Source organism: Procambarus clarkii, chromosome 1 (assembly GCF_040958095.1).
Source record: "Procambarus clarkii isolate CNS0578487 chromosome 1, FALCON_Pclarkii_2.0, whole genome shotgun sequence".
Lineage (NCBI taxonomy): Eukaryota > Metazoa > Arthropoda > Malacostraca > Decapoda > Cambaridae > Procambarus > Procambarus clarkii.
The window spans coordinates 27,840,835-27,862,838 of NC_091150.1; the positions used below are offsets into that span (position 1 = coordinate 27,840,835).

The following is a 22,004-nucleotide window of genomic DNA, read 5'->3' on the forward strand; positions in this document are numbered from 1 at the left end:
CACACACCCCCTCCCCCATCCGCTCTATTCTTGTTTTCCGTCTCCCCCCTCCCATTCTGTTCACCGTCTTCCCCCCCCCTTTCTGTTTTCCGTCTTCCCCCCCCCTTTCTGTTTTCCGTCTTCCCCCCCTCCTCCCTTTCTGTTCCCCATTCTTCCCTACTTCCTAATCTCCCACTTCGACTTGGAGTTCATCATTCATGTAGAAATTTAGAAAATATTCTCCAAAAAAATTGCTTTTGTGGTGTTATTGGCGGTATTTTCTCATTCATATATATCTATGTTCCAAACAATTGTTTACCTTTAACCATCTTCAATCTACTATGTCTCTCATTTGACTCCCTTGGTTTCGGACCTCTGTTTTGATAGTTACGTCGCCTTGATTATGACCCCCATTGTTTATGGCTAGATGCATTATGGGTCAGTCAGTCATGCCTTCCCCTGGCCCTTCACCTTGTGTAGACGATCCCATTCCAATCTTCACCTTGCACAAAATCCAATTCCAGCGTCCACTTTGCAAGATAATCCAAGTCCAATGCAAGACCAACCTCACTACCACTATTGAAGTCCCATATTATGCAAGAGAAGCCTTGTTAGCACAAGTCCCATATAGTGTAAGGAAAACCATTATAGCGCAAGTCCAATACAAAGAGATTCCTCACTAGCACAAGTCCCATATAGTGTAGGCCTCACTAACACAATGAAGACCAAATCATGCAAGAGAAGTGACACTCCTAATGACTCTGGGTCTCACCAACACTGTGGGTCTCACCAACACTCTGGGTCTCACCAACACTGTGGGTCTCACCAACACTGTGGGTCTCACCAACACTCCGGGTCTCACCAACACTCCGGGTCTCACCAACACTGTGGGTCTCACCAACACTGTGGGTCTCACCAACACTGTGGGTCTCACCAACACTGTGGGTCTCACCAACACTGTGGGTCTCACCAACACTGTGGGTCTCACCAACACTGTGGGTCTCACCAACACTGTGGGTCTCACCAACACTGTGGGTCTCACCAACACTGTGGGTCTCACCAACACTGTGGGTCTCACCAACACTCCGGGTCTCACCAACACTGTGGGTCTCACCAACACTGTGGGTCTCTCCAACACTCAGGGTCTCACCAACACTCAGGGTCTCACCAACACTCAGGGTCTCACCAACACTGTGGGTCTCACCAACACTCTGGGTCTCACCAACACTCTGGGTCTCACCAACACTGTGGGTCTCACCAACACTGTGGGTCTCACCAACACTGTGGGTCTCACCAACACTGTGGGTCTCACCAACACTGTGGGTCTCACCAACACTGTGGGTCTCACCAACACTCAGGGTCTCACCAACACTCTGGGTCTCACCAACACTCTGGGTCTCGCCAACACTCTGGGTCTCGCCAACACTCTGGGTCTCGCCAACACTCTGGGTCTCACCAACACTCTGGGTCTCACCAACACTCTGGGTCTCACCAACACTCAGGGTCTCACCAACACTGTGGGTCTCACCAACACTCCGGGTCTCACAACACTCTGGGTCTCGCCAACACTCCGGGGTCTCACCAACACTCCGGGTCTCACCAACACTCCGGGTCTCACCAACACTGTGGGTCTCACCAACACTCAGGGTTCTCACCAACACTGTGGGTCTCACCAACACTCCGGGTCTCACAACACTCTGGGTCTCGCCAACACTCCGGGGTCTCACCAACACTCCGGGTCTCACCAACACTCCGGGTCTCACCAACACTCCGGGTCTCACCAACACTCCGGGTCTCACCAACACTGTGGGTCTCACCAACACTGTGGGTCTCACCAACACTGTGGGTCTCACCAACACTGTGGGTCTCACCAACACTGTGGGTCTCACCAACACTCAGGGTCTCACCAACTCTCAGGGTCTCACCAACACTGTGGGTCTCACCAACACTCCGGGTCTCACCAACACTCTGGGTCTCACCAACACTGTGGGTCTCACCAACACTCCGGTGTCTCACCAACACTCCGGGGTCTCACCAACACTCCGGGTCTCACCAACACTCTGGGTCTCACCAACACTCTGGGTCTCACCAACACTCTGGGTCTCACCAACACTCTGGGTCTCACCAACACTCTGGGTCTCACCAACACTCTGGGTCTCACCAACACTCAGGGTCTCACCAACACTGTGGGTCTCGCCAACACTCAGGGTCTCACCAACACTGTGGGTCTCGCCAACACTCAGGGTCTCACCAACACTCAGGGTCTCACCAACACTCCGGGTCTCACCAACACTCTGGGTCTCACAAACACTGTGAGTCTCACCAACACTGTGGGTCTCACCAACACTGTGGGTCTCACCAACACTGTGGGTCTCACCAACACTGTGGATCTCACCAACACTGTGGGTCTCACCAACACTCTGGGTCTCACCAACACTCTGGGTCTCACCAACACTCAGGGTCTCACCAACACTCTGGGTCTCACCAACACTGTGGGTCTCACCAACACTGTGGGTCTCACCAACACTGTGGGTCTCACCAACACTCAGGGTCTCACCAACACTGTGGGTCTCACCAACACTGTGGGTCTCACCAACACTCTGGGTCTCACCTACACTCTGGGTCTCACCAACACTCAGGGTCTCACCAACACTGTGGGTCTCACCAACACTCAGGGTCTCACCAACACTGTGGGTCTCACCAACACTGTGGGTCTCACCAACACTGTGGGGTCTCGCCAACACTGTGGGGTCTCACCAACACTGTGGGTCTCACCAACACTGTGGGTCTTCACCAACACTGTGGGTCTCACCAACACTGTGGGTCTCACCAACACTGTGGGGTCTCACCAACACTGTGGATCTTACCAACACTGTGGGGTCTCACCAACACTGTGGGGTCTCACCAACACTGTGGGGTCTCACCAACACTGTGGGGTCTCACCAACACTGTGGGGTCTCACCAACACTGTGGGGTCTCACCAACACTGTGGGGTCTCACCAACACTGTGGGGTCTCACCAACACTGTGGGGTCTCACCAACACTGTGGGGTCTCACCAACACTGTGGGGTCTCACCAACACTGTGGGGTCTCACCAACACTGTGGGGTCTCACCAACACTGTGGGGTCTCACCAACACTGTGGGGTCTCACCAACACTGTGGGGTCTCACCAACACTGTGGGGTCTCACCAACACTGTGGGGTCTCACCAACACTGTGGGGTCTCACCAACACTGTGGGGTCTCACCAACACTGTGGGGTCTCACCAACACTGTGGGGTCTCACCAACACTGTGGGGTCTCACCAACACTGTGGGGTCTCACCAACACTGTGGGGTCTCACCAACACTGTGGGGTCTCACCAACACTGTGGGGTCTCACCAACACTGTGGGGTCTCACCAACACTGTGGGGTCTCACCAACACTGTATTTCTCACCAACACTGTGGGTCTCACCAACACTGTGGGTCTCACCAACACTCCGGGTCTCACCAACACTGTGGGTCTCACCAACACTCCGGGTCTCACCAACACTGTGGGTCTCACCAACACTGTGGGTCTCACCAACACTGTGGGTCTCACCAACACTGTGGGTCTCACCAACACTCTGGGTCTCACCAACACTCTGGGTCTCACCAACACTGTGGGTCTCACCAACACTCCGGGTCTCACCAACACTCCGGGTCTCACCAACACTGTGGGGTCTCACCAACACTGTGGGTCTCACCAACACTGTGGGTCTCACCAACACTGTGGGTCTCACCAACACTGTGGGTCTCACCAACACTGTGGGTCTCACCAACACTGTGGGTCTCACCAACACTGTGGGTCTCACCAACACTGTGGGTCTCTCCAACACTGTGGGTCTCTCCAACACTGTGGGTCTCACCAACACTGTGGGTCTCACCAACACTGTGGGTCTCACCAACACTGTGGGTCTCTCCAACACTGTGGGTCTCACCAACACTGTGGGTCTCACCAACACTGTGGGTCTCACAACACTCTGGGTCTCACCAACACTCCAGAGTGACACGTCCACTGGAAGGAACACTCTACATCAGACGTATACCCGGAATTTGAGTTGGCTGAAGTGTGTACACTCTACACTGTAATAAGGTGTAGAGTGAGTGTAACTTCAGCTCCAGGAGAGTGAGTGTAACTTGAACTTCATTAAAATACGTTTAATAAAATACACTTCATTAAAATACGTTTAATAAAATACACTTCATTAAAATACGTTTAATAAAATACACTTCATTAAAATACGTTTAATAAAATACACTTCATTAAAATACGTTTAATAAAATAAATGCCATAGGTGGAATATAATTTAAATGCCTCATCCAAGTGAAAATTTGAAGTTCCTCTTGCGTAGTTGGGTCATTAGTCAGCCTGGAACTGAATGGAACCAGAATTAGCGTTACTCTGTCAGCTCCGGGAACCTCACACACCCAGGCAAACTTTAGCAAATACTTGAAACAATTAATGGGGCCGGCCACGTCTCACTTAATATACTAATATGACGAATTCATGAATATAATGATGACGGTGATAAAAATTGTAGTGCCCAAAATAATTCCTCGTTGCTTACAACTTTACTAACTCATCGGGGAAAGTGTGTGTACTCGTCTATTTGTACTTGCCGGGGTTGAGCTTTGGCTCTTTGGTCCCGCCTCTCAACCGTCAATCAACTGGTGTACAGGTTCCTGAGCCTACTGGGCTCTATCATATCTACATTTGAAACTGTGTATGGAGTCAGCTCCACCACATCAGTGCCTAATGCATTCCACCTGTTAACTACTGACACTGAAAAAGTTCTTACTAACGTCCCTGTGGCTCATGTGGGTACTCAGTTTCCACCTGTGTCCCCTTGTTCGCGTACCACCCGTATTGAATAGTTATCCTTATTTACCCGGTCGATTCCCCTGAATATTTTGTAGGTTGTGATCATCTCTCCCCTTGCTTTTCTGTCTTCCAGTGTCGTCCAGTGTGTGTGTATGCGTGCGTGCACGCGTGCGGGGAATGGGGGAAGGACGTCGGTTATTTTTCGATCTAAATGGAAGGCGCCAACATTATCGTCCGAGGTGCCCTTATTGTCCTAACGTGCCATTAGCGGTTCCTGTGCAGACGTCGCACCTTTGTTGGCCACAGACTGCTTGCTCTCACACTCTTGCTGTGTCCTTGCTGCGGTCCTCTAGGGTCTGGCCTCTTTATACCTCGCATCTGCCGGTCATGTATTAGTGGTCCGAAACGCTGCAGCTGCTATAGGCAGTCAGGGATAAGGGCGCTACCGTAGATAACTTGCGGCCCTTACAGACACAAGGTACTCTCTCACTCCAGTACATTCACCCCCTGAAAACTGTAGGGTGTTCGTGGGGTGTGATCCCTGGGTACTCTCTACACTTCTCTTAACGCTGAAGAATTTAGTGGTCCTACTCCGTAAGATCCTACACGAAATGTCACTGCAGTTGACGTCGTTGGAATCGCATGTAATCACTGCAAACACTGCACTCCATCAATTTGCAGTGCCTCGCTAGATTCGATGTGACTAGAGTGGCAGGAACCACATTCCCGACCCTGTACGTTCTTCCCTCTGTGCATATACCCTCCACGGCTCGGCAGTGCTAGAGAGCTTGAAGACGGGCTGCGGGGTAGCCATCGTGCTGTGATCTTCCGCTGTGCTGTACCCTCACAGCCGGCACCTTGCTGTGCTGTACCCGCACGGCCGGGACCTTGCTGTGCTGTAAAGTCGTCTACCAGCAGGTTCTTCCACGTGTTGCAACTAGATCCTGCACTCGACAGTCTTGCCTCTGGCGCAGTGCTGGCTTTCGGGAAATTTTAATAAAATCTTCCTTTTTGAAGATCAACGGAGTCACTCCTTTATGCTATCTCGCTCTCCTAGGCAAGGACAGCGAGACAGCATAAAGGAACCTAGACCTGACCTTACATAGACCTGACCTGACCTGACCTAGACCCGACCTAGACCCGACCTAGACCAGACCTGACCAGACCAGACCAGACCAGACCTGACCTAGACCTGACCTAGACCTGACCTAGACCTGACCTGACCTAGACCTGACCTAGACCTGACCTGACCTAGACCTGGCCTGACCTAGACCTGGCCTGACCTAGACCTGACCTGACCTAGACCAGACCTAACTTAGACCTGACCTAACCTTGACCTAGACCTGACCTGACCTAGACCTGACCTGACCTGACCTAACCTAGACCTGACCTGACCTGACCTAACCTAGACCCGACCTAGACCTGACTTGACCTGACCCGAACTATAACACTGTAAAAGTGTTTGGTTTAGTTTATTTAAAATATATATAGTACATGAATCACAGACAAGGATTTGAGAAGGCGCCAGTTTGGTCGGCCTGAGACTCGCACCTCTAAGCGTTAATGACCTCAAGTGACCTGAGGTCAGATCATGCGAATTTCACCTTGCCTCTGCTAATCTGATAATTGGCCTTCAAACATGCCGACGTTTAAGGAGTGGCTTGGTAGAGAGCCGGAGGCTATCTACTTGTGGGTGGAGTTAGCTACTAGGTTTCCCAATATATACTCAGAGAGCTATCGATTCGAGAGCATAAGACAGAAGACCAGGCAGCAGAGCAGGAGGACAACAGCCGAGACAGGCTGTCGGTCGGACGGGGGTGACGCTGCCTGACAGCTGCAGCTGACCCCCCCCCCTCTATCCAGCTATAGGCAGACACTTGGTGAGTTGAACATTAAGGTGACTTGGTCGTGTTTACATATGTTGTGTGATGATCAGGGGCAGTCAGTTGTAGGGTTCTCGAATTCTTGGATGATGGCTCACTTTGAATATTAATCTTTAACATTTTAATTGAATTGCTTAAATTATGATACTTATCATGTGAAATATAATTGAATTTATTATTTAAATTGTCTTTAACTTGGTTCCCTAGAGTTTTTGAGTTGAGGTGAGAAAGCCTCGGTGGTTACTGGATTCATGATATTAATGAGTACATGATAAAGATGGGACATACTAATAATGACCTCTTGATAACATTTGAGAATATTGTGATACAGACAAGTTCCATTCCTTGTCTTGTATGTAATGGTCTAGAATGGATGGTGGCAGCATTTCTACTTCTACTATCTACTCTTCTACTTCTACCTATCTACACCTCTCCCTCCACCCCTCTCTAAACTCTCACTTTCAACTAATGACCCTCCTCGCTCCTCCCACCTCCCTACCTCTCACCCCAAACCCTCACTAATTACTTCACTATTCATTTCTTTCCTTTCGTTTTCTCTTATACGTTTGTGGCAGTGAAATGTATTCTAGAGTTCTCTCTAGGGTTTCGGGTAGCTGATCAAGTTACGGCGCCTTGCAGTCGCCGCACCTAGGTAGTCGAATACCTAGGTTACAAGGTGTTGAACGAGAGAGGTTGCCTTAGGAACTCTGGGGGTGCTCTAGAATAGTTAGCTGACTGGGGACGGGATAACGGACTAGAGAGAGCTGTTTCCCCCGGCCTCGTTAGTTAACTGGGGGGTAGAATAATGGACAAGATAGAGCTATTCCCCCCACCCCCCGTTACAGAACTAGCATAGACCTGACCTGATCTGACCTGACCTAACCTAGACCTGACCTAATGTAGACCTGACCATGACCTATTAGAGACATAGACCTATTAGAGACCTATTCGATACTTAACCTAGATGTAATCATGCACAGAAATAATAATATATTCAATTGCGAGAATATCTCCTGGCCATTGGGTGTATATGGGCTCTTGTTGCTATAATTATTGACAGGGCTTCCACATGGCAGCTCATATCTGTACTATAAGAGAAAATGTCTGGTTTTATGCCTGTCCAAAGTTGACGGTCAGACGATTGAGGCCAGCATCATCCAAATTGGCAAAGGGACTGGTCTGGGGTACGGGATGAACATAGGATAGTCGGGGTCGACAGAATTCAAAAGAGAACAGTATGCCAGGGTCACATTCAGACCCCCACGACGATTGATGACACTCCCCGCACTCAGCAAAATATTTTCAAAACAAACATAAAAAAACAGACAGACAGGCCTACCCCCCCCCCCCCCCCACGCCCCACCAAGTTGCCACCAATTATTGACCTGCCATAATGTCACAACTGTGCCATGTTTGATGAACTGAACCACCACTTATCATAATGATAACCAATAACGATAACCAGAATCTACATTTATAATAAACCTAGCATTACCAGCCAACATTTTGAGAGCATTACAGCATATTTTCCTCTCGCTCGTTCACAGCATTATTAATAAGTCAAATTAATAATGGCGATTTAGCCTTCCGTGTTGGAAAAGTAATATATATAGTGATCGCTAGTACGATTGTTTGGGGGGGGGGGGATACGTTATCTAATGAAGGTCGTGATATGTTTTGTGGTTTGCGATCGAGTCGTTTAAAGCGAATTAATTAGCGTACAGTGTAGGTGTGGGAAGGGGCTCGTGGTGTGGGAGAGGGAAGGAATGGGGAAAGAAAGGGGAAGGGAAGGGAAGGGAAGGTTAGGTTAAGACCGTTCACAAAACTCCCATCATAAAGATGCGTAGACGTACACAAACACACACACACACACACACACACACACACACACACACACACACACACACACACACACACACACACACTCAGGTGGAAACTGAGTGCCCAAATGAGCCACAGAGATATTAGAAAGAACTTTTTTAGTGTCAGAGTGGTTGACAAATGGAATGCATTAGGAAGTGATGTGGTGGAGGCTGACTCCATACACAGTTTCAAGTGTAGATATGATAGAGCCCAATAGGCTCAGGAACCTGTACATCTGTTGATTGACAGTTGAGAGGCGGGACCAAAGAGCCAGAGCTCAACCCCCGCAAGCACAACTAGGTGAGTACAACAACTAGGTGAGTACACACACACACACACGTGGTAAATCGTGCCTCACAGGTTTAATAGAATTCTATGACCAGGCAACAAAAATTAGGCAGGAAAGAGAAGGGTGGGCTGACTGCATTTTCCTGGACTGCCAGAAAGCCTTTGACACAGTATCCCATAAAAGGCTGTCAAAAAAGTTGGAGCAACAGGCAGGAGTAAAAGGGAAGGTGCTCTAGTGGATAAAGGAGTACTTAAGCAACAGGAAACAGCGAGTAACGGTGAGGGGGGAGACATCAGAGTGGCGAGATGTCACCAGCGGAGTCCCACAGGGCCCAGTACTTGGACCCATCCTGTTTCTAATATATGTAAACGATCTTCCGGAGAGCATAGACTCATTCCTCTTAATGTTTGCTGATGATGCAAAAATTATGAGAAGAATCAAGACGGATGAAGATACAGAGACTACAGGATGACCTGGATAAACTGGAGGAATGGTCTAGAAAATGGCTACTAAAGTTCAACTCAGGAAAGTGTAAGGTGATGAAATTAGGCGAAGGGAGCAGGAGGCTGAACACAAGGTATCATCTGGGAGGTGAAATCCTGCAAGAGTCAAATAGAGAGAGAGATCTGGGGGTTGATATCACACCGAACCTGTCCCCAGAGGCCCGCATCAAAAGAATATCAGCGGCGGCATATGCTAGACTGGCCAACATAAGAACTGCCTTTAGAAACGTGTGTAAGGAATCTTTCAGAACCCTGTATACCACTTATGTAAGACCAATCCTGGAGTACGCAGCTCCAGCCTGGAGTCCATACCTAGTTAAACACAAGACAAAGCTAGAGAAGATTCAGCGGTATGCCACCAGACTCGTCCCGGAACTGAGAGGAATGAGCTACGAGGAAAGGCTGAAGGAGCTGAACCTCACATCCCTGGAAAACAGAAGAGTTAGGGGAGACATGATAACCACCTACAAAATTCTCAGGGGAATTGACAGGGTGGACAAAGACAAACTCTTCAGCACGGGTGGGACACGAACAAGGGGACACAGGTGGAAACTTAGTACCCAGATGAGTCACAGAGACATTAGAAAGAATTTTTTCAGTGTCAAAGTAGTTAATAAATGGAATGCATTAAGTAGTGTTGTGGTGGAGGCTGACTCCATACACAGTTTCAAATGTAGATATGATAGAGCCCAGTAGGCTCAGGAACCTGTACACCAGTTGATTGACAGTTGAGAGGTGGGACCAAAGAGCCAAAGCTCAACCCCCGCAAGCACAATTAGGTGAGTACACACACACACACACACACACACACACACTCTTGGTTACGAGTAGAGACATTAACACACTAACAAACAACCAAACACACCCACAAACACTCGGGAAACACACACAAGCACGCCAACAGTCACTTAAGTGCAAACTTCCCTGAAAACAATGGCGAACTCTTTAAGTGCCCTCGTTCACCTCTTGCAGACCCCTTATCCTTACTCCTGCTGCTGCTGGCACTGCTGCTCCTGCTGCTTCTGCTGCTTCTGCTGCTGCTGCTTCTGCTCTCGCTCTGCAGCCTCTGCGACTATTATTAAACCTGCTGTTTTTGCAGCCGGTTTTGATGTTGCTATTGATTTAACTGCTGCGTTTACAGCAGCTGCTGCTGCTCTACTGCTGCCACTACTCCTCAGCTGTTTCTGGTGCTCCACCTGTGAGAACAGTGTTGGGGAGGACGGCGACGGGTGTGTGTGGTGGGGGGGACACAATATTGATGCAGTACGATGGGATCAAACCCTCATTCGTGAACTTTACAACACAGGCACAAGCGACTGAACCATAATGTGTTCGTCTGTGGCGCTTGTGTCTCGTCCAATCTAGCGTCGCAGCTTCGATCCCATTATACTGCATCAATATCTTCTAATAGATGCACTAAGTGAGATTTCATTCAACGCCACGCTGTCTTCCTCTTCCACTCGGAAGAGGAAGGAGTTGTCCCTCTGAAAGGCAGTGCTGGCCGGCCTCCGCTGAGACGATCAGGAGGACTACGTCTGGACGGCCCAGGTGGGGTAAGGTGATGTGCTCGACGCGGTCTATGGCATTGATGCTGATGTCTGGAGATGTGTGGGGATGTGTGGGGGATGTCTTAAGGTGGTCCAGGAGGCTTTCCAGAGAGCGCCTTGACAAGACGCCCAGAGTAAGGTCCCTGGAGAGGTGTACACACAGTGGCTCTTGATACATTTACCACCTCCAGTTGGCGGTCAGTGGAGGGACATCTTGCTGTGTCCCGCTGTGTCCCGCTGTGTCTCTCGCTGTGCCCCTCGCTGTGCCCCCGCTGTGTCCCGCTGTGTCTCGCTGTGTCTCTCGCTGTGCCCCCGCTGTGCCCCCGCTGTGTCCCGCTGTGTCTCGCTGTGTCTCTCGCTGTGTCTCGCTGTGTCTCGCTGTGTCCCGCTGTGTCCCGCTGTGTCCCGCTGTGTCTCGCTGTGTCTCGCTGTGTCTCGCTGTGTCTCGCTGTGTCTCGCTGTGTCTCTGTGCCCCCGCTGTGCCCCGCTGTGCCCACCACAGATGGAAAGCTGCTGTACACTAACCAGCCAGCCCCATCACCTGCCACTACATACAAAATCCAACCTCCTAAGTTAACTAGAAACGTGAGAACCCAAGTAACGCACCTAATCTATGGAGTCCTGTGCACAGAAACATGTAGACATTTGTGAGCTTCTGACAGTAGTAGTAGGCACCCATCAGTCTCAGGAGACTATGGAGTTGCGCTCTGGTTGTCGGTCTGGAGTGGCCTCTCCAGGACGCAAAGCCAGGGTGGGTTGATACGGGGGAGAAGCTGTTACCCATGCAGCAGTAGGATGCGACAGTAGGGGGTTATTATGACAGTGTTACCATAGCGTGGAGCACGGGACCTGGAGGGCGGGTTGAGGCAGCATATACAGGTGTTCCCTGGTGGTGGGGCCGAGACCAGGTCAGAGATGCACTACACACTGTGTAGCGGGGGTTTGGGCCCTCAACCACAGCGGAAGACTGGAGTGCTTTTAAAAGTGTATACACAAGGAGAGGGAGAAGTGTGTGTGTGTGTGTGTGTGGCGGGATAAGACACACTTCACGCCTCCAGCTCTTTCTCAAAGTAAGTGTCTGTTAAAAAAAAAAAATTGTCTGCGTGTATTTTCTACAGATTCCGTTTTTAACAATCTTCTGAAAGATGTTGAACAACAGATTATATTGAAGTTTTGGTTTTTCCTATACGAAAATGTTTGACATTTCCATATTTGTATTATTTCCATGTATTCCCAAGAGCCACATAAATGCTATTTTCTGCTTTCTCCAATCTTCTTGGGCTTCTTTCTCCCATCTCCTCTCCTTCCATCCTTCCATTTCTTCTTGGTTCTCTTTCCACTTTTGGTATCTTGTAGTGAGGGTTGCCCCGCCCCGCCCCCCTCCACAGTGGTCCAGTTGGCCCGGTCCAAGTTAAGGGTCCAGGACCTTGGGTGGGGCTAGCGGCCACAAAGCAGACCCACACATAAAGGAAGCAGTCTCCAGAGCTGTTAGCTTAGGTAGGAGGAGTCTGGGAGAATGTGCACAAGAAAGAGGATAAGAGGTCGAGGAGGAGGAGGAAAGGAAGAGGATAGGAGGTCGAGGAGGAGAGAAGTGGATAGGAGGTCGAGGAGAAGATGTAAAGGAGGCTGGAAAGAGGAGAATAGGGGAACGGAAGGTGGAGGAGGAGACGAGTGAGGTGACTCAGGTTTGGAGTACGAGAACGGCTGTCAGTGTATAGAAGTGTGCCGCCAGGCGGAGGCACCAGTGGACACCCCAGGCACCAGGGACGCCTCAGACCCCAAGGATGCAGCAGGGACGCCCCGGGACCAGGGACGCCCCAGACCCCAGGGACGCCCCAGGCACCAGGGACGCCCCAGACCCCAGGGATGCAGCAGGGACGCCCCGGGACCAGGGACGCCCCAGACCCCAGGGATGCAGCAGGGACGCCCCAGACCCCAGGGATGCAGCAGGGACGCCCCAGGCACCAGGGACGCCTCAGACCCCAGGGATGCAGCAGGACGCCCCAGACCCCAAGGCTGCAGCAGGGACGCCCCAGGCACCAGGGACGCCCAAGACCCCAAGGATGCACCAGGGACGCCCCGGGACCAGGGACGCCCCAGACCCCAGGGATTGCAGCAGGGACGCCCCAGACCCCAGGGATGCAGCAGGGACGCCCCCAGGCACCAGGGACGCCTCAGACCCCAGGGATGCAGCAGGGGACGCCCCAGACCCCAGGGATGCAGCAGGGACGCCCCAGACCCCAAGGCTGCAGCAGGGACGCCCCAGGCACCAGGGACGCCCAAGACCCCAAGGATGCACCAGGGACGCCCCGGGACCAGGGACGCCCCAGACCCCAGGGATGCAGCAGGGACGCCCCAGACCCCAGGGATGCAGCAGGGACGCCCCAGGCACCAGGGACGCCCCAGACCCCCAAGGATGCACCAGGGACGCCCCGGGACCAGGGACGCCCCAGACCCCAGGGATGCAGCAGGGACGCCCCGGGACCAGGGACGCCCCAGACCCCAGGGACGCCCCAGACCCCAAGGATGCAGCAGGGACGCCCCAGACCCCAGGGATGCAGCAGGGACGCCCCAGGCACCAGGGACGGCCCAGACCCCAAGGATGCAGCAGGGACGCCCCAGGCACCAGGGACGGCCCAGACCCCAAGGATGCAGCAGGGACGCCCCAGGCACCAGGGACGCCCCAGGCACCAGGGATGCAGCAGGGACGCCCCAGGCACCAGGGACGCCCCAGGCACCAGGGACGCCTCAGACCCCAGGGATGCAGCAGGGACGCCCCAGGCACCAGGGACGGCCCAGACCCCAAGGATGCAGCAGGGACGCCCCAGGCACCAGGGACGGCCCAGACCCCAAGGATGCAGCAGGGACGCCCCGGGACCAGGGACGCCCCAGACCCCAGGGATGCAGCAGGGACGCCCCGGGACCAGGGACGCCCCAGACCCCAGGGATGCAGCAGGGACGCCCCGGGACCAGGGACGCCCCAGGCACTAGGGACGCCCCAGGCACCAGGGACGCCCCAGACGCCAGGGATGCAGCAGGGAGGCCCCAGGCACCAGGGACGCCCCAGGCACCAGGGACGCCCTAGGCCCCCGGGACGCCCCAGGGACGCCCCAGGCTCCACAGGGATGCCCCAGGCACCAGGAATGCCCCAGGGACGCCCCAGGCCCCAGGGACGCCCCAGGCCCCAGGGACGCCCCAGGCCCCAGGGACGCTCCAGGCCCCAGGGACGCCCCCAGGGACGCTCCAGGCCCCAGGGACGCCCCAGGGAGCAGGGACTCGCCTTGATGTGTTCACCTAAACGTGAATTATTATGGCTGATGGTTAGTTCCCAAGCTCCGTGGGTCCAGCCGTTGATTAATACTATGGCTGACTTTCATATTTTTAATGTCTCAGGCTAAGAACATCTTTCACAGCCATCCACCAGGGGCCCTCTAGTGCAACCCTTTTGCACTATGAACCTGTCCCCTCTGTCAGGCGTCTCAATTACCCTTTGTATAGTGTCGTGACTCCTGAGTTTCGCCATTCCTTCTCAGTTGTCAGATTCAGTTTCTTCAGCTTTTTGCTGGAGCTTAGTCACCTCAGCTCTGTAGGCTGGCTCTCCCTTCACCTCTGGAACGAGGCTGGCCTCTCCCTTCACCTCTGGAACGAGGCTGGCTCTCCCTTCACCTCTGGAACGAGGCTGGCTCTCCCTTCACCTCTGGAACGAGGCTGGCTCTCCCTTCACCTCTGGAACGAGGCTGGCTCTCCCTTCACCTCTGGAACGAGGCTGGCTCTCCCTTCACCTCTGGAACGAGGCTGGCTCTCCCTTCACCTCTGGAACGAGGCTTGGCTCTCCCTTCACCTCTGGAAACGAACATATCTCAAGCCCTTCAACACTGGAACGAGCCTTGGTCCCTCCCTCGGCCCTGGAACGACCCTTTACCCCCTTCAGCTCCGGAACGAGCCTGTCACATGTCTCTGAAATTTTTCTAGTTTTATTTTGGGATTTTTCAGATGTGGAATTTTGTGCGGTGGGAAGGTGGTGAATGGTGAGGGGGGGGGGGGGGGGGTGATGTACTCGTCTGTGTTGTACGGGGATTGAACTACAGCTCTGGGATGTCGCCTCTCAACCACCTGGTGCAGAGGATTATACGGGAGACATCGTTTGTGTGTAATTACCTAAGCGTAGTTACAGGATGAGAGCTACGCTCGTAGTGTCCCGTCTTCCCAGTGCTCTTTGTCGTATGGCAAAGTTTTGAAACTACTGGCCTCCACCACCTTCTGACAGAGTGCCTTAGTAACACCAGCAGACATGGCTATATTATATAAATCTGTGATCCTTCTGGGAGATCGTTTATATAGACGTTGCGTGTGTGTGCGTGTGTGCGTGCAGGCGCTGGCAGATGTGCCTGTTTGTGCGTGTTTATGGTGATGGCGGCCGCCGACTGTACACTGGCAACGGTACAACGGCAGCTCTGCTACTGTTGTTAACGGGAGTCATGTAATGGTTCCTGCCTGTGAAGGGTCGCGTGACATGTACGGTGAGGGAGGGAGGGAGAGAGGGAGAGAGGGAGAGAGGGAGAGAGGGAGGGAGGGAGAGAGGGAGAGAGGGAGGGAGAGGAGGGAGAGAGGGGAGAGGGAGGGAGAGAGGGAGAAAGCGCACGTATCCTGTTTTTGGTTTGCTGTTGTGGCCAGTTCAAATAGTTATTTTGTTTCTGCAGTAACTCCATTGTTGGACCAGGTGTGCCACGGGGTGGCCATCTTGTGTGGCCCCACGAGGTGGCCATCTTGTGTGGCCCCACGGGGTGGCCATCTTGTGTGGCCCCACGGGGTGGCCATCTTGTGTGGCCCCACGGGGTGGCCATCTTGTGTGGCCCCACGGGGTGGCCATCTTGTGTGGCCCCACGGGGTGGCCATCTTGTGTGGCTCCCACGGGGTGGCCATCTTGTGTGGCCCCACGAGGTGGCCATCTTGTGTGGCCCCACGGGGTGGCCATCTTGTGTGGCCCCACGGGGTGGCCATCTTGTGTGGCCCCCGGGGTGGCCATCTTGTGTGGCCCCACGGGGTGGCCATCTTGTGTGGCCCCACGGGGTGGCCATCTTGTGTGGCTCCCACGGGGTGGCCATCTTGTGTGGCCCCACGGGGTGGCCATCTTGTGTGGCCCCACGGGGTGGCCATCTTGTGTTGACCCCACGGGGTGGCCATCTTGTGTGGACCCCACGGGGTGGCCATCTTGTGTGGCCCCACGGGGTGGCCATCTTGTGTGACCCCACGGGGTGGCCATCTTGTGTGGCCCCCACGGGGTGGCCATCTTGTGTGGCCCCACGGGGTGGCCATCTTGTGTGACCCCAACGGGGTGGCCATCTTGTGTGGCCCCCACGGGGTGGCCATCTTGTGTGGCCCCACGGGGTGGCCATCTTGTGTGGCCCCACGGGGTGGCCATCTTGTGTGACCCCACGGGGTGGCCATCTTGTGTGGCCCCCACGGGGTGGCCATCTTGTGTGGCCCCACGGGGTGGCCATCTTGTGTGGACCCCACCGGGGTGGCCATCTTGTGTGACCCCACGGGGTGGCCATCTTGTGTGGCCCCCACGGGGTGGCCATCTTGTGTGGCCCCAAGGGGTGGCCATCTTGTGTGGCCCCCACGGGGTGGCCATCTTGTGTGGCCCCCACGGGGTGGCCATCTTGTGTGGCCCCCACGGGGGTGGCCATCTTGTTGTGGCCCCCACGGGGTGGCCATCTTGTGTGGCCCCACGGGGTGGCCATCTTGTGTGGCCCCACGGGGGGGCCATCTTGTGTGGCCCCCACGGGGGGCCATCTTGTGTGGCCCCCACGGGGTGGCCATATTGTGTGGCCCCACGGGTGTGGCCATCTTGTGTGGCCCCACGGGGTGGCCATCTTGTGTGGCCCCACGGGGCGGCCATCTTGTGTGGCCCCACGGGGCGGCCATCTTGTGTGGCCCCACGGGGTGGCCATCTTGTGTGGCCCCACGGGGTGGCCATCTTGTGTGGCCCCACGGGGTGGCCATCTTGTGTGGCCCCACGGGGTGGCCATCTTGTGTGGCCCCACGGGGTGGCCATCTTGTGTGGCCACCCCCGGGGTGGCCATCTTGTGTGGCCCCACGGGGTGGCCATTGTGTGGCCCCACGGGGTGGCCATCTTGTGTGGCCCCACGGGGTGGCCATCTTGTGTGGCCCCACGGGGTGGCCATCTTGTGTGGCCCCACGGGGTGGCCATCTTGTGTGGCCCCACGGGGTGGCCATCTTGTGGGCCCCACGGGGTGGCCATCTTGTGTGGCCCCACGGGGTGGTGCCATCTGTGTGGCCCCACGGGGTGGCCATCTTGTGTGGCCCCACGGGCCCGTGGCCATCTTGTGTGGCCCCACGGGGTGGCCATCTTGTGTGGCCCCACGGGGTGGCCATCTTGTGTGGCCCCCGGGGTGGCATCTTGTGTGGCCCACGGGGTGGCCATCTTGTGTGGCCCCCACGGGGTGGCCATCTTGTGTGGCCCCCACGGGGTGGCCATCTTGTGTGGCCCCACGGGGGTGGCCATCTTGTGTGACCCCACGGGGGGCCATCTTGTGTGGCCCCACGGGGGTGGCCATCTTGTGTGGCCCACGGGGGTGGCCATCTTGTGTGGCCCCACGGGGTGGCCATCTTGTGTGGCCCTCACGGGGTGGCATCTGTGTGGCCATCTGTGTGGCCCACAGGGTGGCCATCATTGTGTGGCCCCACGGGCAGTGGACACATGTTGTGGCCCACGGGGTGGCCATCTGGTGTGGCCCCACGGGGTGGCCATCATGTGTGGCCCCCACGGTGGTGGCCATCGTGTTGTGGCCCACGGGGGGTGGCCATCGTGTGTGGCCCACGGGATGGCCATCGTGTGTGGCCCACGGGGTGGCCTATATTGTGTGGCCCACGGGTGTGGCCATCGTGTGTGGCCCACGGGTGTGGCCATCGTGTGTGGCCCACGGGGGTGGCCATCGTGTGTGACCCACGGGTGTGGCCATCGTGTGTGGCCCACGGGGTGGCCATCGTGTTGTGGCCCACGTTGTGGCCATCGTGTGTGGCCCCACGGGGTGGCCATCGTGTGTGGCCCACGGGGTTGCCATCGTGTGTGGCCCACGGGGGTGGCCATCATGTGTTGGCCAGGTCTCTCTCTGGACGTGATTTGATTGTTTATACTCAGGTTAAATACCTCCAGGTTCGGTCAGCACTGGGTGGGTGACCGGGAGTCCAGCTTCCCCTCACAACCCATCCTCTCGAATTTTAACGTATAAATCCCCCCTACGGCCCTAAATTGATGCACTAAAAACTGATGCAACGGCTCGCAAAAATTGGCGCGGTGTCCCGTTTTCTATTAGTGTATATCTCGGGAGGGTTAGGTTTTGGCAAGTTAGTACATTCGTTTAGTGACGTTGTGTACGCTCGTGAGGACGGAGGCACCATATTATATATTACCTAATAGACTTGCTGACTTCCGACATTTACAAGGAATATATTCAGTGATGTATATATTATATTTCTCACTGTATATACACTGATAATATATTTTAGCCCAAATATACGTCCAGGAATTAAGGATGTTTATTAGTGGACGGTGAGGTAGTTGGCCAGGCTGGCTGTGTGGCCAGGCTGGCTGTGTGGCCAGGCTGGCTGTGTGGCAAGGCTTGGCCTGTGTGGCCAGGCTGGGCTGTGTGGCCAGGCTGGCTGTATACAGACTAGGCTGGTGTGTGGCCAGGCTGGCTGTGTGGCCAGGCTAGGCTGTGTGGCCAGGCTGGGGTTTGGAGTGGCCAGGCTGGGTGTGTGGCCAGGCTGGGTGTGTGGCCAGGCTGGGTGTGTGGCCAGGCTGGGTGTGTGGCCAGGCTGGGCTGTGTGGCCAGGCTGGGCTGTGTGGCCAGGCTGGCTGTGTGGCCAGGCGGCTGTGTGGCCAGGCTGGCTGTGTGGCCAGGCTGGCTGTGTGGCCAGGCTGGCTGTGTGGCCAGGCTGGCTGTGTGGCCAGGCTGGCTGTGTGGCCAGGCTGGCTGTGTGGCCAGGCTGGCGTGTGGCCAGGCTGGCTGTGTGGCCAGGCTGGCTGTAGGGCCAGGCTGGCTGTGTGGCCAGGCTGGCGGTGTGGCCAGGACTGGCTGTGTGGCCAGGCTGGCTGTGTGGCCAGGCTGGCTGTGTGGCCAGGCTGTGCTGTGTGGCCAGGCTGGCTGTGTGGCCAGGCTGGGCGTGTGGCCAGGCTGGCTGTGTGGCCAGGCTGGCTGTGTGGCCAGGCTGGCTGTGTGGCCAGGCTGGCTGTGTGGCCAGGCTGGCTGTGTGGCCAGGCTGGCTGTGTGGCAGGCTGGCTGTGTGGCCAGGCTGGGCGTGTGGCCAGGCTGGCTGTGTGGCCAGGCTGGCTGTGTGGCCAGGCTGGGCGTGTGGCCAGGCTGGGCGTGTGGCCAGGCTGGGCGTGTGGCCAGGCTGGGTGTGTGGCCAGGCTGGGTGTGTGGCCAGGCTGGCTGTGTGGCCAGGCTGGCTGTGTGGCCAGGCTGGCTGTGTGATAACACAGCTCCAGCGCCCCTTCACTGCCCTCCCTTCGCCCCAGCGTCCCTTCACGGCCCTCCCCTAACCCCAGCGTCCCTTCACTGCCCTCTCGCCCCAGCGTCCCTTCACTGCCCCCCCTCGCCCCAGCGTCCCTTCACTGCCCTCCCCTAACCCCAGCGGCCCTTCACTGCCCTCTCCTAACCCCAGCGTCCCTTCACTGCCCTCCCCTGGTCCCAGCGTCCCTTCACTGTCCTCCCCTCGCCCATGCAGCGTCCCTTCACTGCCCTCTTCTAACCCCAGCGTCCCTTCACTGCCCTCCCCTCGCCCCAGCGTCCCTTCACTGCCCTCCCCTCGCCCCAGCGTCCCTTCACTGCCCTCCCTCGCCCCAGCGTCCCTTCACTGCCCTCCCCTCGCCCCAGCGTCCCTTCACTGCCCTCCCCTAACCCCAGCGTCCCTTCACTGCCCTCCCCTCGCCCCAGCGTCCCTTCACTGCTCCTCGTATTCACACAGTGACCAAAAAAATATAATGATGTAATCGTGTAATGTCTTATAAGCCACATGTATAATCATACACCATGTATGTAATCATTCAAGCCACATGTGTATAATCATACAATATTACCTCTCGTTATAAAATATGACGTTATACGCACCTGTGTGTACCCAGGGCTCGTATTAGCGCGGGGGGCTGGGAGGGGATCGAACCCTCGAACTTAGTCCTGGTAACCCCACCCCCTTTCCCTCCTTCCCCCCCCCCCCTCCACGTCCTCTTCTATATCACACCCCTTGTCAGTGTGAGGGGGTTATGAGGGGGGGCGGCCAGGGCTCATAATTCATAAAGTATATACACAACCACTGACGAAACCTGTACATCTTTGTTGACATTTATGCAGCAGTTTGAGAGCTGCGAGGCACCAAGAGGCGGCTTATAGCAATAATACTCGTGGGTTGTGATGCTTCGCAGCTCGAAACTTTACCACCATAAGCATTCACAAACATATTCGACACCTCACAACCTTAGTTGATATGTCAACTAACCAGCCATATTAAGCAGCCATATTAAGCAGCCATATAAAGCAGCCATATTAAGCAGCCATATTAACCAGCCATATTAAGCAGCCATATAAAGCAGCCATATTAAGCAGCCATATTAAGCAGCCATATAAAGCAGCCATATTAAGCAACCATATTAACCAGCCATATAAAGCAGCCATATTAAGCAATCATATTAACCAGCCATATTAAGCAGCCATATTAAGCAACCAAATTAACCAGCCATATTAAGCAGCCATATTAAGCAACCATATTAAGCAACCATATTAACCAGCCATATTAAGCAGCCATATTAAGCAACCATATTAAGCAACCATATTAACCAGCCATATTAAGCTGCCATATAAAGCAGCCATATTAAGCAGCCATATAAAGCAGCCATATTAAGCAGCCATATTAAGCTGCCATATTAAGCAGCCATATTAAGCTGCAATATTAAGCAGCCATATTAACCAGCCATATTAAGCAGCCATATTAAGCAGCCATATTAAGCTGCCATATTAAGCAGCCATATTAAGCTGCCATATTAAGCAGCCATATTAAGCTGTCATATTAAGCTGCCATATTAAGCTGCCATATTAAGCTGCCATATTAAGCAACCATATTAAGCTGCCATATTAAGCTGCCATATTAAGCAGCCATATTAAGCTGCCATATTAAGCAGCCATATTAAGCTGTCATATTAAGCTGTCATATTAAGCTGCCATATTAAGCTGCCATATTAAGCAACCATATTAAGCTGTCATATTAAGCAGCCATATTAAGCTGTCATATTAAGCTGCCATATTAAGCTGCCATATTAAGCAGCCATATTAAGCTGTCATATTAAGCTGCCATATTAAGCTGCCATATTAAGCAGCCATATTAAGCTGTCATATTAAGCTGCCATATTAAGCTGCCATATTAAGCTGCCATATTAAGCAACCATATTAAGCTGCCATATTAAGCTGCCATATTAAGCAGCCATATTAAGCTGCCATATTAAGCAGCCATATTAAGCTGTCGTATTAAGCTGTCATATTAAGCTGCCATATTAAGCTGCCATATTAAGCAACCATATTAAGCTGCCATATTAAGCTGCCATATTAAGCAACCATATTAAGCTGCCATATTAAGCTGCCATATTAAGCAGCCATATTAAGCTGCCATATTAAGTAGCCATATTAAGCTGTCATATTAAGCTGTCATATTAAGCTGCCATATTAAGCTGCCATATTAAGCAGCCATATTAAGCTGCCATATTAAGCAGCCATATTAAGCTGTCATATTAAGCTGCCATATTAAGCTGCCATATTAAGCAGCCATATTAACCAGCCATATTAAGCAGCCATATTAAGCTGCCATATTAAGCAGCCATATTAAGCTGCCATATTAAGCAGCCATATTAAGCTGTCATATTAAGCTGTCATATTAAGCTGCCATATTAAGCTGCCATATTAAGCAACCATATTAAGCTGCCATATTAAGCTGCCATATTAAGCAGCCATATTAACCAGCCATATTAAGCAGCCATATTAAGCAGCCATATTAAGCAGCCATATTAAGCTGCCATATTAAGCA

The 22,004-nt window shown here is 53.9% G+C and overlaps 3 protein-coding genes across 3 annotated transcripts; 1 reads left to right on the top strand and 2 right to left on the bottom strand.

Annotated features, from left to right (window-relative positions):
- Positions 1-446: 446 nt before the first annotated feature.
- On the bottom strand, positions 447-5,636 carry LOC138362724 (processed variable antigen-like). Its single transcript, XM_069321281.1, has 4 exons — positions 5,583-5,636; positions 1,996-2,273; positions 1,310-1,602; positions 447-586 (listed from the first exon to the last, which is right to left on the bottom strand). Exons 1-4 carry the CDS (start codon positions 5,634-5,636, stop codon positions 447-449), a joined length of 765 nt encoding a protein of 254 aa, XP_069177382.1.
- A 7,055-nt stretch (positions 5,637-12,691) lies between these two features.
- Positions 12,692-14,305, top strand: LOC123754909 (collagen alpha-1(I) chain-like). The gene has a single exon (XM_045737284.2). It carries the CDS (start codon positions 12,692-12,694, stop codon positions 14,303-14,305), a length of 1,614 nt encoding a protein of 537 aa, XP_045593240.2.
- Positions 14,306-15,582: 1,277 nt separating this feature from the next.
- LOC138362726 (uncharacterized protein DKFZp434B061-like) lies at positions 15,583-17,514 on the bottom strand. Its single transcript, XM_069321288.1, has one exon. The coding sequence runs from the start codon at positions 17,512-17,514 to the stop codon at positions 15,583-15,585; it is 1,932 nt and encodes a 643-aa protein (XP_069177389.1).
- Positions 17,515-22,004: the final 4,490 nt, after the last annotated feature.